Genomic DNA, 14,843 nt, shown 5'->3' on the forward strand with positions numbered 1-14,843 from the left:
TTTTTGGTTGATAAGGATCTCAGCATTATAATTAATACTTGAATTTTCAGTGCTTATCCCTCAGAGATCTAGATCTTGCTTACCAAGTGCACGGCCTCTTAAACACTGGAGACAACTGGAAATTCATTGGAACTGATCAGCAGCGCAATTACTATTAGTAAGTCATGTAACATTTTAAAATTCATGTATCTTTTTTCCTCTACACCCTCACTCCTCCATACTGGATATTTGAGTTGTTAGAGCAGGATGGGTCCCCAGAGATTATTTTGTTCCATCCACTTGCTTTTGTTTTTTAAGATGAAGATACTGTAACCCAGAGAGACTCCTTAAATGGTTTGCTTAGCAGATAAAAGCATGAACTTGAGGAGGCAGTCGGCTAATCGGTGTGCGATGATTGTCTTCTGTGTGTCTAAATCCTTGCTTTACACTGAATGTTTTTAAATGAATATAATATTTAGTACCTACTTACTTGGAACTGAGAGTTTACTGAGGAGGCAGGTGAAAACGACCAGGTGCTCAGTGTAAGAACACCTTAATTGGAAAGTCCAGAAAGCACAGTTAGCGACTCCTGGGACAAGCATTGAACCATTTAACTTGAAATTCTTTGTAAATATGTCATAATTTACTTGTTCCCCTTTTGTTAGAGGTTTTAGGCTAAATTCACTTTTTCTCTCCGTCACAGTTCCAAGTTCTTCAGTTTGCTTTGTTTACTAGAACAAATCGATGTCACCTTGAAGTGGTATAAGGATCTGATACCTTCAGTAAGATGGCTCATTAACTTGTCATTTGTCATTTAGACAAGCTGTATCTTTGCCCATTGAAGTTTTAAAATATATATTTTTATTTCTCTTAATCAGGTCATCTTCCCCCAGCCCCACATGTTGATGGATCTTCTCCAGGCATTAGATGTGGCCAATCGGCTAGAAATGATTCCTCAGATTTGGAAAGGTCTGTTTCAGCTTATGGGTCGAGGCCCATAGCACTTAAATCTATTTAAGGTTTTGATTAACCAACATGTTACCATCATTGTTGGTGATGACAGCTTCCCAGTTTTGACTGAATTGATTACGTTAGTTGTGGTCCACTTGGAGGACACTGGCTGACGGTGCATGTTGGCTTGCGTGAGTAGAGAGGTACTGAAACGGCCTCGGTGCCCTCGTGACCCCAGTAAGCTGGGTTTTGTGCATCTGTTGTGTAAATGACCCAGGGAAGATGGTGGCAGACCCTAAACCTGAGTCCAGACCTGTTCCGTCCCTCTCTTCCATGTCGCCTCACCTTGGTTCAGTTGCTAGGCAGAGTCGGTGGTCTTTTAAGTTTCTGAGGAACAGCCACGACCACAGGAGGGCCGGGGACTGAAGCACTGGGAGGGGGTGTCTGCCTGAACTGCCAGCAGAATGAGTCAGGGGTCTGTATCTCTTCCACTGCACGACTACTCTATCTTCATCAAGGCCATTTCTTTTTTGTTTCAGATTCCATGTCTGAGAAACTGAGCTTATTTATACCGCTGCCCTACTGCTTCCCAAAACCACCTAACGATCGTATAGAGAAGAACACTGAAAATTTCAGAGTTCTGTACAAGTACCTACCTGTTCCTGTGGAGCTGGTGGCTGCTTGGGTGCCGCATGTTTGCTGGGTTTGATAGGACAGGACAGTCACACAGCCCTTGCACGGGAACAGGCACTGCCCTTGGCTTTACTAATCTTTTACTCTTTCTTGCCATGATACGTCTTGGCTGTCTTTCTGGAATCCTAGAATAGATTATGTCAGTAACTTACTTTTCGCCCACCAAAAAATTTGGGTGATAGCTGTCAGTGGACAAAGGTCAGCAAAAAAAAAAGTTTCCCATGATGATGATCACTTTTCACCGTGTTTTCTCTTTGTTTCAAGATGGTAAAGAATATGGCCACAGTTTCCGCCATGACCTGAGAAGAGAGATCCTGCTGCTCATGGCAAGGGATAAGCATCCGCCAGAGGTAGGTGATAGGAACTTCCGCTAGGTTCCTGGTGCTGGATGGGTGGGAAGCACAGTATCCTCTCAGGAAGGGCCTTGCAAGGGTTGTCTCCCTGCATCCAGTCTGTCATTGCGAGGTGCTTGGCCCCCCAAACCCAGGTTTCTGATGTACTTCTCAGCTTCTCTTGCCATTAACAGAACATCATTTCCAAAGTTACCGCCATTCCTCTGGTTGCGAGTAAGCAGCATGAAAATAGCTTCTCTTCATGCTGATCAGTAACAGTGGCTTTATTTTTGTTTCTAAGAAAAGAGGAAATTTCCTGGTTGAATTTGGAAGGTGTGGCTATTCAAATTATTTGCCCTAGGACAGGGTTTTGTTTTGTTTTTTTAACTTGGATTTTTTACTTGGGTCCTATACACGTGATATGTTCAAATGGTAAAATGCATTGCTCGAAAACTGCCGTGGCCTATGGGCATCTTTGAGATGATTTTCATGGAACCAGGCAGGCAGTTCTGCTGACGCTTAGAGTCCCTCAGCTTCAGGTGGCGTTTGCTGACTGTGCCGCAGATATCAGATCTACTTACGAAAGCCAGTTTGCCAGACAGACTGCTCCAGATTGGCCAGCCAGACCTCTGGACTGCATAGCTGTCCTCTTTTTGAGGGCTGGAAGAGTCCAGGATGCCTGGTGAGTACAGCACCCCAAGTACAAATTAGAAGCACACCTGCACTTGAATTTAAATGTACATTTATCCCGGTTAGTAGAGGTCCTCTAATTAAGCCATGATTTTATATTTTATCAGGAGTCAAACTAGAATGTATAACAGATTTTCTTTGAGAATTTCCAAATACCAGCTGAAAATCAGCATTCTTGTGGAAGAGTGCATACATGATGTATTTTAGAGGGAGTGTGATTCGTTGAGCCGGGAAGTCTACATTTCTGACTTTATTGATTCTGTATCCAGGGCAAGCAAGTTCCTCAAACTCAGTTGTCTGCCCACTTAAATAGAATACTGTGATCAAAGAAACTTATGTTTGAAAATGTGTTAGGCATTGGGGTTCTTGAGATATTTTATTTGTGAGTGTCTATATAGCTGTCCTCCCCACTGCCTGCCTCCCAGCGTAAAATGCAGACTGTGTACCTGGACTTCTCTAAGCTGGCATTTACAGCATTTACTAAACATGGCCTTGACCAGCACCCATCTCTGGTTTGTGCCACTGTGTTCTCGTTTATGCTTTTATCAACATTTTTTGACCTAACCAGTTTTCAGTTTATGTGAATGGTCACTTTATACATACTTTTTTTTTGTCTGAAGGAGAGAAATAAGCAAAAGGATACTTTGTGAGGGTGGTCGTGGTTAGGATACCTGATCACTGTCAAAAACATGGTTGTTAAATATAACCAAGAAAGCATGGTGCAGACGTGCCACCTCATCTGTTCTTAGGAGCGTGGCGCACACACGTCCAGCCTGCTAGGAACTGAGCTGCTCGTGCCAGGAGTGCAGTGCCAGCAGGGCCCGGCTGGCGTGGGCAGGGCAGTCTCCGCTGCTGTGGGTCAGGCTGTGATGATTGGCGCAGGGGTACGGACCTCAGCTGAGTCATGGGAGCTGAGTGTACGTGCGTCCCCCTCGTCCTGCACGTGGCAGGTCGGTGGTGAGCACTGACACGAGACAACGCCTCAATCTGAGCCTGCTCTGCGTAACGTCAAGAAGGACTGGCCCACGCCTCTCTGTCCCAAAGTGCATTCCTTTCCTTGGAGGACGGAAGTGATTTCTAGTGAACGAGGGTTCTGATCTGTTTAGTTCTCCATGCTGCCCAGGGCCCAGCTAATCCAATTAGGCTTTTGACAAAAATATTTTTAGGATGTAAGTGGATCTTGCAACTATTTGTTTAGTGAGCAAAATGCAGAAGCCTCTGAGATTGCTAATGATAACTTGCCCATTTGCAAGTTAGAACTCAAACCCCCACTTCTTTTCTGGCTCCTGCCTTCCCTTTGCATTGCTGTTTCTCTCTTTACTCTTATCCTCTTCCCTCTCTCAGGGCTTTCACTAGAAGAGCTCTACCAGCAGTTCTCAGCACTGGCACCCTATCAAGTTTACCTCTGAGTGCTGTAATGCTGATAGGCAGAGTTTGGGGAGAGGGAGTATGAGTCCAGGGAGAGGACAGGTATCATCAGCCAGTTGTCCTCTCTTCTGTTAATAGTCATAATTTTTCTCCTATCTTGAACAGGAAAATGCTGGGGCTTTTCAAGAAGCATAATAAGATCCCCAGGTACGTTGAGTGTCACAGGCCCTGCCCGGGCGCCACCTGGAGACAGCTGCCTGGGCTTGAGTCGCCCTGGGGGCGGGTGGCAGTCCTCACGCTCCTCAGCCACTGCGTTTTGGCACTCTCCTGATGGCGAGTGGACAGCTGGTCCTTCCCCCTCCTCCCCAAGGGCCTCCTGAGGCAGGTGTTTTGGGGACATGTGGAGTGGATTCTCAATGAGGGCATAGTGATTAAATGTCCACTATGTTTGTTTCTTTAGAAATGCTAATTTTGCCTGTAAATCTTTGATTGAAGAGATTGAGGATTTAGTTGGGGATGTTCATATTTGCCATTTCTTTTCCAGAAATGAGTTGCTGAATGAGTTTATGGACAGCGCAAAAGCATCCAGCAGCCCCGGGCTCGCCATTGAGGTGGTGAAGCTGGCGAGTGCCTTCAGCTTGCCTGTTTGTGATGACCTCGCCCAGAAGGTGATGTCTGCCTTCGCAGTCAGCGAGGAGGAGAAGTAAGCAGACCCTTTGTCTTGTCTTCCTCCTGAAGTCGAGTTAAAAGTGGAGCAGACCATTTATCTGCGCTTTCAAGTGTTTCTTTCTACCTCCTGAATTTCTTTCTTTACAGAAAGGATATATTAAAGATTATTTCACGTGTCATACCAGTCAGTGAAACCTGTAGATTTGGTTTTTGGCACCTTTCCTTCCTTTTTGATAGAGTTCAGTGTGACTGGTCACGACTCTTTTCCTGATTCCAAACTATCAGTCCACTGGTGAGTGCCAGGCACCAAGTGCCTTGTGCCCCAGACTGAGTTGTCTCTGGTTTGCTTTCTTGGCAGGGAAGCCCTGGGAAACCTAACTACACCGGCCAGCGACAGCGATAGTGAGAGCAGTGACAGCGACGGCACCTCCAGTGGAGGCAAATGAAGGGCGACTCAGGAGCAGCCGGGGCCAGTTACAGCTTCTGCAGTCACACTTGAGAACGTAGCTGATATTACAGAAGAAAACAAGGGGATACAGATTTAAGGAGTCCGTGACTAAGCAGTACAGTGGCTCTAACAGTGACTTGAGAAGGTTTAGGCTCATTCTGATCTGACCCTTTTTAAGTGCTTCCATCAGGTTACCATTGCAGCAGCACTGTGACCGTTTCCATTCTCTAGATGCACAGTGAGGGGTAAGCCGTGCAGGCCGACGTCGTGCTGCCGCCCTCGGTGTGCTGGCGCACTTCAGCCTTCGTTGGTCTGATGCCAGGGGTGCTGGTCCTTTCTTGATGTTAGAGGTACCATCAGAAGACATTTAGATGTGGGAAACTGTGCATTTAAAGTCAAATAGGATAACGGCAGGAGTTCAGGTAGCCTAAGAGGCAAAATGAAGACTGTAAATAAATAATTTATGTGTGAGAGTTTCTACAATTTTTACATTGCCATTGCCATGGTTTTCCTGCTAGAAGTTGGGGCTCACCCGCTTCTCTCTCCCCTGTGTGCTGGCACTTTCGTTAGCAGTGCTGCCTCAGTGGTCCACTTGGGGGCTTGTGACTGAGGAAGTGCAGTGTCTTTGTTGCATGATTGTGTTTGGCTGATAATCACAGTGGGCAGCTGTCATGGGGATCCATAGCTCAGGAGGTTTCTTAATATACAACAGCTCTTCTAGATCCCCACTTTTGGCAGAGTGCAGCCTTGTCAGGGAATAAGTAAGGCCTACAGGGCAGACCTCCATTCTCTGTTTGTGTCTGTTAGACGTTTTCCTTCTGTGTCAAGCTGACTACTCTCTGCTTTTGGTCCCAGCCTCCCCCTCAATTTTATCTCCTTCAACCCCAGTGTTTTTCTTTTCAGGATTTATTTCTCCATCCCCTCCCCCTCATTTGCCCTGTCTGTCCGTCATCTTTTTAGGAGGCACCGGAGACTGAACCAAGGGCCTCCCATGTGGGAGGGAGGCACTCACTCGAGCCACATCCACTCCCTGCTTGTATCTCATCACGTCATTCTTGTTGCGTCAGCTCAGCACACTAACCTGTTGCATTGGCTCGCTGTTTTGCTCATCGACTTTAGTAGGCATCAGGAACCAAGCCCAGCACCTTCCATGGGGTAGGAGAGCACCCACCCGCTTGAGCCCCATCGGCTTCCTCAGTGTTTTTTTATTTCTCTCCCCCTTCCTGCCCCAGTTGTCTGCTCTCTCTGTCCCTTCGCTCTGTGTTCTTCTGTATCTGCTTTGTATTGTCAGCGGTGCCCAGAATCTGTTTCTTTCTGTTGCGTCATCTTGTTGTGTCACTTCTCCGTGTGTGTGGCGCCATTCCTGGGCAGGCTGCACTTCTTTCGCACTGGGCGGCTCTCCTTACGGGGCGCACTCCTTGCGCGTGGGGCTCCCCTACGCGGGGGACACCCCTGCGTGGCAGGGCACTCCTTGAGCGCATCAGCACTGCGCGTGGGCCAGCTCCACACGGGTCAAGGAGGCCCGGGGTTTGAACCGCGGACCTCCCGTGTGGTAGGCGGACGCCCTAACCACTGTGCCAAGTCCGCTTCCCCCTCAGTGTTTTTTAACTTCCCCTGGCCCCCTCCCTTGCTGTTCAACCTTCTTAGAAAATGCTGACGTTGACCTTTTTTATGTTGTCTCATTTCTCTTCCTTTCTCGTCTTTTCTCCCAGCTGGTCTGTTTGCTGCCTGTCTGACTACATTCACTCTGTGGTCATAGGGCTGAGGACTGGACCCCTGAAGGGCATTATTTACTAAAGTTCATGGCTTCGTGGTAGTTCAGTGAAAGCCCCTCAATTTAACATTTAAGCCCCTCAATTTAACATTTCTCAGGTGTTTATAAAGGAAAACTTTGTTTACATCTTGAAACAATTCATCATTTTAAACGCTACGAAGTGAAAGCTTTTTTCCAGGTCCAGTTAGAATCAAAAGTTTGAAGGAGCCATGCATCAAAAAAGCAACATGCTGCTGTAATGATGCCAGAGCTCAGAGACGTGTTACCTGTATACACACTGACCATATGATTTTAAAAAATTTAAGAACATGTGCATAGGAAACTGTGGGTAATGAAAGGAATAGGAGAGAGAGCAAATGGAAGTGAGGACTCGGAGCTGTGAAGGCCAAACGGGGCGTCCTGAGAGATGTGGAATAAACTTGTTCTGTGTTGTCTAGGATAGAGGCTCCCAATGTATGGAAATTAGAGATGAGCTAGCTTTTTGATTCAGCAAAATATTTGAGGATTTAAACAAAGTGGGCTTCTCTTGCAGCTCTTTATCCAAGGAGTTAAGCAGAAAGCATGGCAGCCATTGAAGGAGCAGCCAGCACGACTCCTGGGTGCCTCTTGGGACCGCTCGTAGGGCACTGGGTGCTCGGGAAGTGCTGGAGAAATACTGCCACCTGCCACCTCCTCTGTAAAGGCTGCATTGGTTTTAAACCCTTTTACTTGCATTTCTCCCCTTTGCCTGGTATCTTTGCTGCTGTACAAACACTACACCAAGCAGTAGGCTTCGAGGAAAAGATGTGAGGTGCCGTCACTGGTTCTGACTATTCTAAGAGCGGTGCCTCTCAGGGCGCAGCCCTCCTGCGCCTGCTCTCAAGATCAATTTTGTGGGAGATGACCAGAATTAACGAAATGGGTTATAAATGGCAACACATGTAGGTGCATACGAATACACAGGTTTATCAACTTGTCATGTAAATCTGTTTTCTTTGTGTGTTGTAACTTTCCACTGTGGGTCGTGGTCCAAAACTTGAAAACTTTTAGATAAAGGTTATGCAGTGAGATAGCAGGTCACTAGGAACTGTGGGCAGGGTATGCTTTTTAGGACCATTTAGATTAGACCTTGGAATGGCAACTTAGCAGCGAAATGGGTGTGTTTGAGGTAAGGCAATACGGGAAGATCAAATGTCAGGTGCACAAAGAATGCCTCGAGGCAGACCTGCACAGCTGTGGACTGGAGAAGCTGGATAAACTGCTGAGAAGCGCAAGACCGGTTCACAGAACTCAGCAAGAGTTAAGACACTTCTGCAAACTAAGAATAGCCAGAGAAATAAAGGGTTTGACATATTCCTGGCAGCCTCAGCTCTGCCACCAGGACCAGTGGAGTCCATTCCTACAGCAACAGCGCATTCACTGGCTCTTCCTGGGGACCTCAGGGAGCGCCAGGTACAGCTGGCTACGAGCCAGTGAAATCCCGCCACCTCCAGTGGGCAGAGCTGCTGGCCCAAGAACCCCCTCCCGCTCTCCTTTGCTTCCCCATGCCCCCAGACCTCACCCCCCTAAACGCATCAAAGGGAATGAACCAGCGAAGCCCAGGGCTGTGCTGGCAGATGGCAGCCATTTGGACCTGACGCTTAAGGGTTCTTCGCATTTCCTTTTGTGTTAAAGTGATAATCTGCACTGAGCTCAGGCAAGTTACTTTAACACTGGTGGGACAACTTTTGGGATTTGGAGACAGTTTTTATCCAGAACCTGTTATGAGGATTCAAGGTAATATGAAAGAACACAGTTGTGGGCCTTAAAAAAAAAAGTTTAAAAATTTTTACATTGATTTTGACGTTAAAGCAGAGATTGGAGTTTCAATGTTAATTAGGAGGCATGAGTTTTTTTAAAAAAGCTGAGAAACATCCTGCAGCAGTGAGAAGGGAGGCAGAAAGGTAGCCCAGTAACAAGACAAATGGACCGAGACAATAAAGGCCAGCCACACTTGGCTTGCTGTGCTCTGATGGCAGTGGTGTAGACTATCACTTGCAGTTTTAATGAGAATATTAAAGTGAGGCCAACAGGCCCTGAAAACCCAAAGCTATAGTCACCCAACTCTGTCCCTCTGCAGCCTATCTCTGTGAGGCAGAGCTGAGAATTCTGGTGAGCTGCTCCGAGGAAGGGTCCCTTGAGTGGTTGCTGGCGACATTTCAAGTCTCACTAGGGACAGGAAGGAAAGTCAAGGCCGGGCCAAGTGGAGTCCCTGTTTTAACAAATGTCATCCAGTTTTCTAATACGTGATGGGGGTGGGGGGGTTTGAAAAGAATTTCAAAGCCAATGATCTTTGCTATTTTGATTGAGAGCTACAGTGAGCCACTCAATACGGGCACTTCTAACAAGCTCATTAACCCCATCTGAAGGATGTGCTCTGGGCTCCACAAGATTCCAAATTTCCTTATAATCTGCAATATCCACAGTTTATGAGTAAAATAGAGATAGCCATTCCTAATATTAGAAATAGTTTAGGCAGCTTTACAAGTTAACAGACTTTGTAATTTCATGCCATTCCAAAAGGGAAGAGAGGCTAGATTCACAACAGCTCCGTTATCTAGTAAAAACTTGCCTCCAGTTATTCAGACATCCCACCTTCAGAAAGAAAGAAAGCATTAGAAAACTATGTGCTTCAGTCAGAGAAACTAGATGCATCCCATCATATTAGATTGTGCGTTAATCCACTTAGGAGGTAAATAAAATTTGCAAATAAAAATGCCTCAATAGTTTTTGAGAAGACCTAAACCTCAACAAAAAATTATAAGCTTTGAAGAAAAAAGGATGGTAATTTCATGTATAAGTGGTAGTCTTCATGGGGTTTAAAAAGTGAATCTGTTAGCCTTTATCCAATATGAGAACTGTCCTAATCTTCAGCAAGGCAAGCTGATGCACACAGGTGTCCTGATAAGACAATATAATTCTTCCTGTCAGGAACAAAATTTGAGAGAGAGTATTTCTGGTGCCTTTCAGTCACTAAAAAGATATATGCCCGATTATAAATACATTGGCATTTTGGCTCACATGTCAGTCTCTTGAGTTTGAGCAGCAGGAATCGATTTATCAAAACTTCCAGAGTCAAGAACCAGGTGTTAGAATTCTGGCAACCCTGAGAACTCACAGACTGTGTGGCAAGGACTTCCTATTTGTTGATTCTCAAGGAAGTTTTCTGCATACGCCACAAACTAGAAATGGTACTTTTTGAAAAGGGATAAAGTACTCAGTTTTCATCTCGTTGCTTTATTCAGTTTCCTCCAAGGCAAAATCAATAGTAGTAGGGATCACAAACATTATTTTGATTGGCTCACGAGCCCTATCAGTAAAACCTGAAAAATGGAAAATGTTACACATGTTGCAAAGAAAGCACTCCTGGAGTTCACTGACATGATAGCAAGTGGGAATAATATAAATGCAACAGTGTTAACATTTAGAGTATCTGTAACCTGCTTGTTTCTAGACAATTTTGGTACCCTTGCTGCAAACCCTTCATAGATCACTGCTGATTTTTTTTCATGAACTGGCTTTCCCAAGCTCTTCCTAGACCTTACTCTGGCTTTACTTGAGTGGTTCCTATCCCTACGGCGCTGGCGTATGCGGTCAGGATTTCCACTATCTGCTTCGTTTCTAGGGTCATTCGGGCTTCGTTTAGCCAGTCCTGTGCCACTCGTCTGGACTCCCCTTTCAGCTGATTGACAAACTTTGCTGCCAGCTCCAAATCACCGTGCTCAATGCAATAGGAGGCATATGACAGTAATTTAAATGTGTTTACGTCCCCAGGACTGAGCTCTGCTGGTGGCTTCAGTTGCTGAGGCGGGAACAGGAGCAGGGACTGCAAGTAGGAGAGGAAGTACTGGTATAAGCTATTTCTGGTTTCATCAATCATTGCTACCCTTCGAGCCAGTTTTTGGACGGTATAGAAACGGGCTCGAAGGGTCTCTTCACTGTACACCCCTCGCGTCAGGGACTTTGAAGGGATAGCTGCAGTTAATGTTTGGGCAAATTCGTTATCAGAGCAGCTGACTCTGATGGCCTCAACTGCGCTACCCAGCGGAACGGTAGGCAGATCTGCAGATGCCGTCTTCATGCTGTACTTGAGTGCCTCAACGGAAAGCCACAGCTGGTGGGCTCTTCTGGCCTCCTCTTCAGCAACAGCATGACCTGGAAAGATAAAAAAAAAAAGCCAAGAAAAACACTTTTCTTTCTACTTGATTACATGTATTTAATACATCTAAAAAACCAAGGTATATTCTACAAGCTGAATTCACAACATGCCGAAGATGGGGCCAGAGAGAGCCTCTTCTACCCTCACCTTACCATTTGTTTTCTGGTGTGTTCTTTACTAACTGGCTTCTACTTATGAGGCTACAGGGCAAAACAGAATTTGATCGTGAGGATTTGCTTTTACTGAAGCTGTGGGGGAACGGGGAGAATGCATGTGCACGTGTAAGCACAATGGAGCATCCCTGCCCTCTTGCTGTGAGAACACCAGGACGACACAGAGAACGAGAAACCGCGCCATTCACAGAGGCACGGTGCCTATGTCAGATGTTTTTATCTTAGTAGTTGAGAAAGAAACACACAGTTAAATCAGGCCAAGACTTCTGCTAAGGGCACCAGAAACCCCCTGCAAAGGAATGGAAGACTTCAAATAGATTTAATGGACTTCTAGATCTTGAAGTCCCGTGATATTGAGTTTTCTGACAAAAAAGATTTTCTAATATCACAAAGAAATGCATTTGGCTCATAGTCCCTATTAGGACATTTTCTTTCAATCTGGCACACGGAGGCCTCAGCGTAACTACTGTCCACTTGGTAGGTGGGCTAACAGACCACCTCAGAATTATGAGGCACTTGCAGGCTCAAAATACGTGGGGGAGAGCGTGCAGCCGCTCTGACCTTCAACACCCAGCAGACATGAAATGCAGCCACTGTGTTGGGTGGGCTAATCTACAGTGATCGCATGTTTGTCACATCAAGAGTAAAACTTGAAGTTATTTAAATTACTAGTTTTTTTAAAAAAATTTCCTCTTGCAACTCTTTCAAACATCAAATCTGGGGTCAAATTTCTAAGAAATGATTAAGATTTAGTAGAGTTGGGGTGCGGGCGGTGGGGGTGAATGGGGACCTCATTTTTTTAATGTAATATTTTTTTAAAAATGAATAAATTGAGTAGAATTTGGAAAAAAAAAAAAAGAGCACACAAGATTAAAAAAAAAAAAAAAGATTTAGTAGAGTGACTTTAGAATCCTGATGCCCTGACAAGGATGCACAAAATCCAATATCCTTACATCGAGAGATTAACCCAAGAGCTGCACTGAGCAAGTAACGGAGAAGGGACTATCTGCTCACTCTGCACAGCCTGTTCGATCCCTCGCAGCCGGGCGTAGGCCGTGTTTATGTCCAGGGTGAAGCTGTCCACCTGCTCCTGACTGAGGCGCCGGAACTGCAGCTCCTGGTCAGCAAGCTTCTCCGACAGGCCCTGAGACAAAGCACAGACAGCGTATGGGAAGTGATGCTCCCTGCGTGCATGTCCTCATCGGGATGCTAGTCCTCCAGCAGCTGCAGCCTCCAGAGGTGAGAAGGAGCCGCGACACCTCCTGTCAGGAGATCCTCACTTGGTATAACTCTTCAAAGAGCCAAGACTCCTACTGGATGTAGGAGTCTCTACATATTAGCAGAGCCTACTCTCAGAGGAAGCAGATCAGGAGAAGGGAGAAGGCTTGTAAAGTCAGAAGCAAACTGTCAACTTTAGAAAGCAATGATACCATAACCCACGGATAATAATGAAATGACATTCTATATCCTCTATTTAAGAGTTTGTAAGACATATTCAGTTTTTATAGAAAAATATTCCTCAAATAGAATTTACAGTAAAATTCCTTTTCATGTGGGAATAAATTTCCATTTTCTGGAAGATTTTTTTTTTTTTTTAAATGAATCTTTTCTTTCCTCCTTTTTTTTTTTTAAAGATTTATTTATTTATTTAATTCCCCCCCCCCCCCCATTTGTCTGTTCTCTGTGTCTATTTGCTGCGTCTTGTTTCTTTGTCGCTTCTGTTGTCGTCAGCGGCACGGGAAGTGTGGGCAGCGCCATTCCTGGGCAGGCTGCACTTTCTTTCGCGCTGGGCGGCTCTCCTTGCGGGTGCACTCCTTGCGTGTGGGGCTCCCCTATGCGGGGGACACCCCTGCGTGGCAGGGCACTCCTTGTGCGCATCAGCACTGCGCATGGGCCAGCTCCACACAGGTCAAGGAGGCCCGAGGTTTGAACCGCGGACCTCCCATGTGGTAGACGGACGCCCTAACCACTGGGTCAAGTCTGTTTCCCTGGAAGATTTTCTTTATTCCTTTATTGTAAGAAAAAAATCTTAAGTTATTACTAAAGATGATTTGCTAAACAAACAATTATAACAAAGTCTCCTGATAACCTGCTGTGATTTCCAAACTTAATCTCTCCGGGAAGTTTCCTCAGTTGTAAAATCAGAATGCTATCACACAATCCACAGGAGTTTGTGGAGACAAATGAGGTGATACCTGAGTTCTCGGCATTCCTGAAACCTCTACCAACCTTTGTTAAGCTTTGAAGGCTCCAAATGACCTGGTCATGTGTACACAGGTGCATCTTTATGTAGAAGGAGGAGTTTTGCAGATGGACAAATGCCCTACTCCACCAAGGCTAGGCAGCATAAGAACCCTTTCCATGTTCTTCCACGTTCTCAGGGGCAGTGACAGGCAGGGTGCTGAAGAGCCTGTTAATAACATCAGGGTTTGGGAAAGGCGGCGGCAGGGGGCTGATGCTTACAGCAGGTCCTCACCTGCTCAAACTCATACTTCAGGTCCTGCTCTTGGACCCGAAGGACATCGCGTAAGTGATCGGTGTGGGCAGCAGCCTGCCGGCGCAGCTGGGTTCTCATTTCAATCTCCATGGCGTCTCTGACTTCCTCCACCTGAAACCAAACAGTTCCGATCACTTCTCAATTTTCCACATCACCTTAAAGAGAAAGACCGGCTAACAACAACAGCAGTGTCCACATCCTGAACTATGAAGTGCCAGGCACGTGCACACATTCTCAACTTTCTCACATGAATCAGGAAAGCGGAACATCAGAAGGCGAACAAGGTCACACACAGCTAAGGCAAAAGTCACATTTCAAATGGGTCTCTCTGATCATAAAACTCGTGTCTGCCATGTCATAAGGCTGCATCCCACACAGAGGAAAGACTCGTTTTCCAAAAATCACTTGCTCCCTAGAAAAGTAACCAATTTCAAGTCATGGAGAAAAATAATTACAAAGACTTGGATCAAATGCAGCTTTTCCAGAACCGTCTGTGTGACCCTGGGGAAATTACCTTCTCAAGTCTCTATTTTCTTATCTGAATAACAATGCCTAATCTGGAGAATTGTTAAAATTAAATAAGTATCTGGTAGTTACTGGACACAATTTCTTTTCAACCAATAAGACTGCTCTGAAGCTTTATTTTAGTATGAATTTAAATTCAACATGGGTCAAATCAAACAAAAAATATGGAAAGCTTATCATGTCTTAAGTATATCAACCATGGGTCATATTACAAATTATTTAACACCGATTACCTGGACTTCAGAACTTACAAATGAAGCTGGTCACTCGGTGCCTAAGTGTACACAGAATGCCAGCCATAGGCCAGGCAGCACCTACCACCCACTGGTGTGCCAGGGTGCCAAAGGCACGCAATCCTTCTGCTCTCGGGCAGTGCACGTTTTAATTGGGGGGAAGGGAGAGACAACGAGGATATCTCAGACTGTGGTATTGGTTTTTAATAAAATAAACAGGGAAAACAAACCAAGTAATACAGGGGCTAGGAAAGGCCTGTCTGAGAACTAAGGTTTAAAGAGAAGCCAAGCCACCCTTGCAAGAAGCCAGGACAGTGTACTGCCCAGGCAGAGC

The 14,843-nt window shown here is 45.7% G+C and overlaps 2 protein-coding genes and 1 non-coding gene across 4 annotated transcripts in view; 2 read left to right on the plus strand and 1 right to left on the minus strand.

The window, feature by feature from the left end:
• PTCD3 (pentatricopeptide repeat domain 3) overlaps positions 1–5,601 on the plus strand; it is a 30,400-nt gene extending 24,799 nt beyond the window's left edge. Inside the window, exons 17-24 of one of the 2 annotated variants that reach the window (XM_004465706.5) lie at positions 51–157; positions 683–761; positions 858–948; positions 1,888–1,973; positions 2,489–2,637; positions 4,179–4,220; positions 4,558–4,716; positions 5,041–5,601. In XM_004465706.5, the coding sequence (XP_004465763.2) occupies positions 51–157; positions 683–761; positions 858–948; positions 1,888–1,973; positions 2,489–2,637; positions 4,179–4,220; positions 4,558–4,716; positions 5,041–5,128 (801 nt within the window). In that variant the 3' untranslated portion in view covers positions 5,129–5,601. The remainder of the gene's footprint in view (positions 1–50; positions 158–682; positions 762–857; positions 949–1,887; positions 1,974–2,488; positions 2,638–4,178; positions 4,221–4,557; positions 4,717–5,040) is intronic. The other variant, XR_011646205.1, reaches the window with a different exon arrangement.
• LOC111765894 (small nucleolar RNA SNORD94) lies at positions 3,506–3,641 on the plus strand. Its single transcript, XR_002798102.1, has one exon. It is a non-coding gene; the product is annotated as a small nucleolar RNA SNORD94 (small nucleolar RNA).
• Positions 5,602–10,139: 4,538 nt separating the features above from the next.
• IMMT (inner membrane mitochondrial protein) overlaps positions 10,140–14,843 on the minus strand; it is a 43,710-nt gene continuing 39,006 nt past the window's right edge. The window contains exons 13-15 of the mRNA XM_071208951.1: positions 13,731–13,862; positions 12,269–12,398; positions 10,140–11,077 (exon numbers count right to left, since the gene is read on the minus strand). Coding sequence (XP_071065052.1) covers positions 10,464–11,077; positions 12,269–12,398; positions 13,731–13,862 — 876 coding nt within the window. The 3' untranslated portion in view covers positions 10,140–10,463. The remainder of the gene's footprint in view (positions 11,078–12,268; positions 12,399–13,730; positions 13,863–14,843) is intronic.

This window comes from Dasypus novemcinctus, chromosome 17 (genome assembly GCF_030445035.2).
Source record: "Dasypus novemcinctus isolate mDasNov1 chromosome 17, mDasNov1.1.hap2, whole genome shotgun sequence".
NCBI classification, from domain to species: Eukaryota; Metazoa; Chordata; class Mammalia; order Cingulata; family Dasypodidae; genus Dasypus; species Dasypus novemcinctus.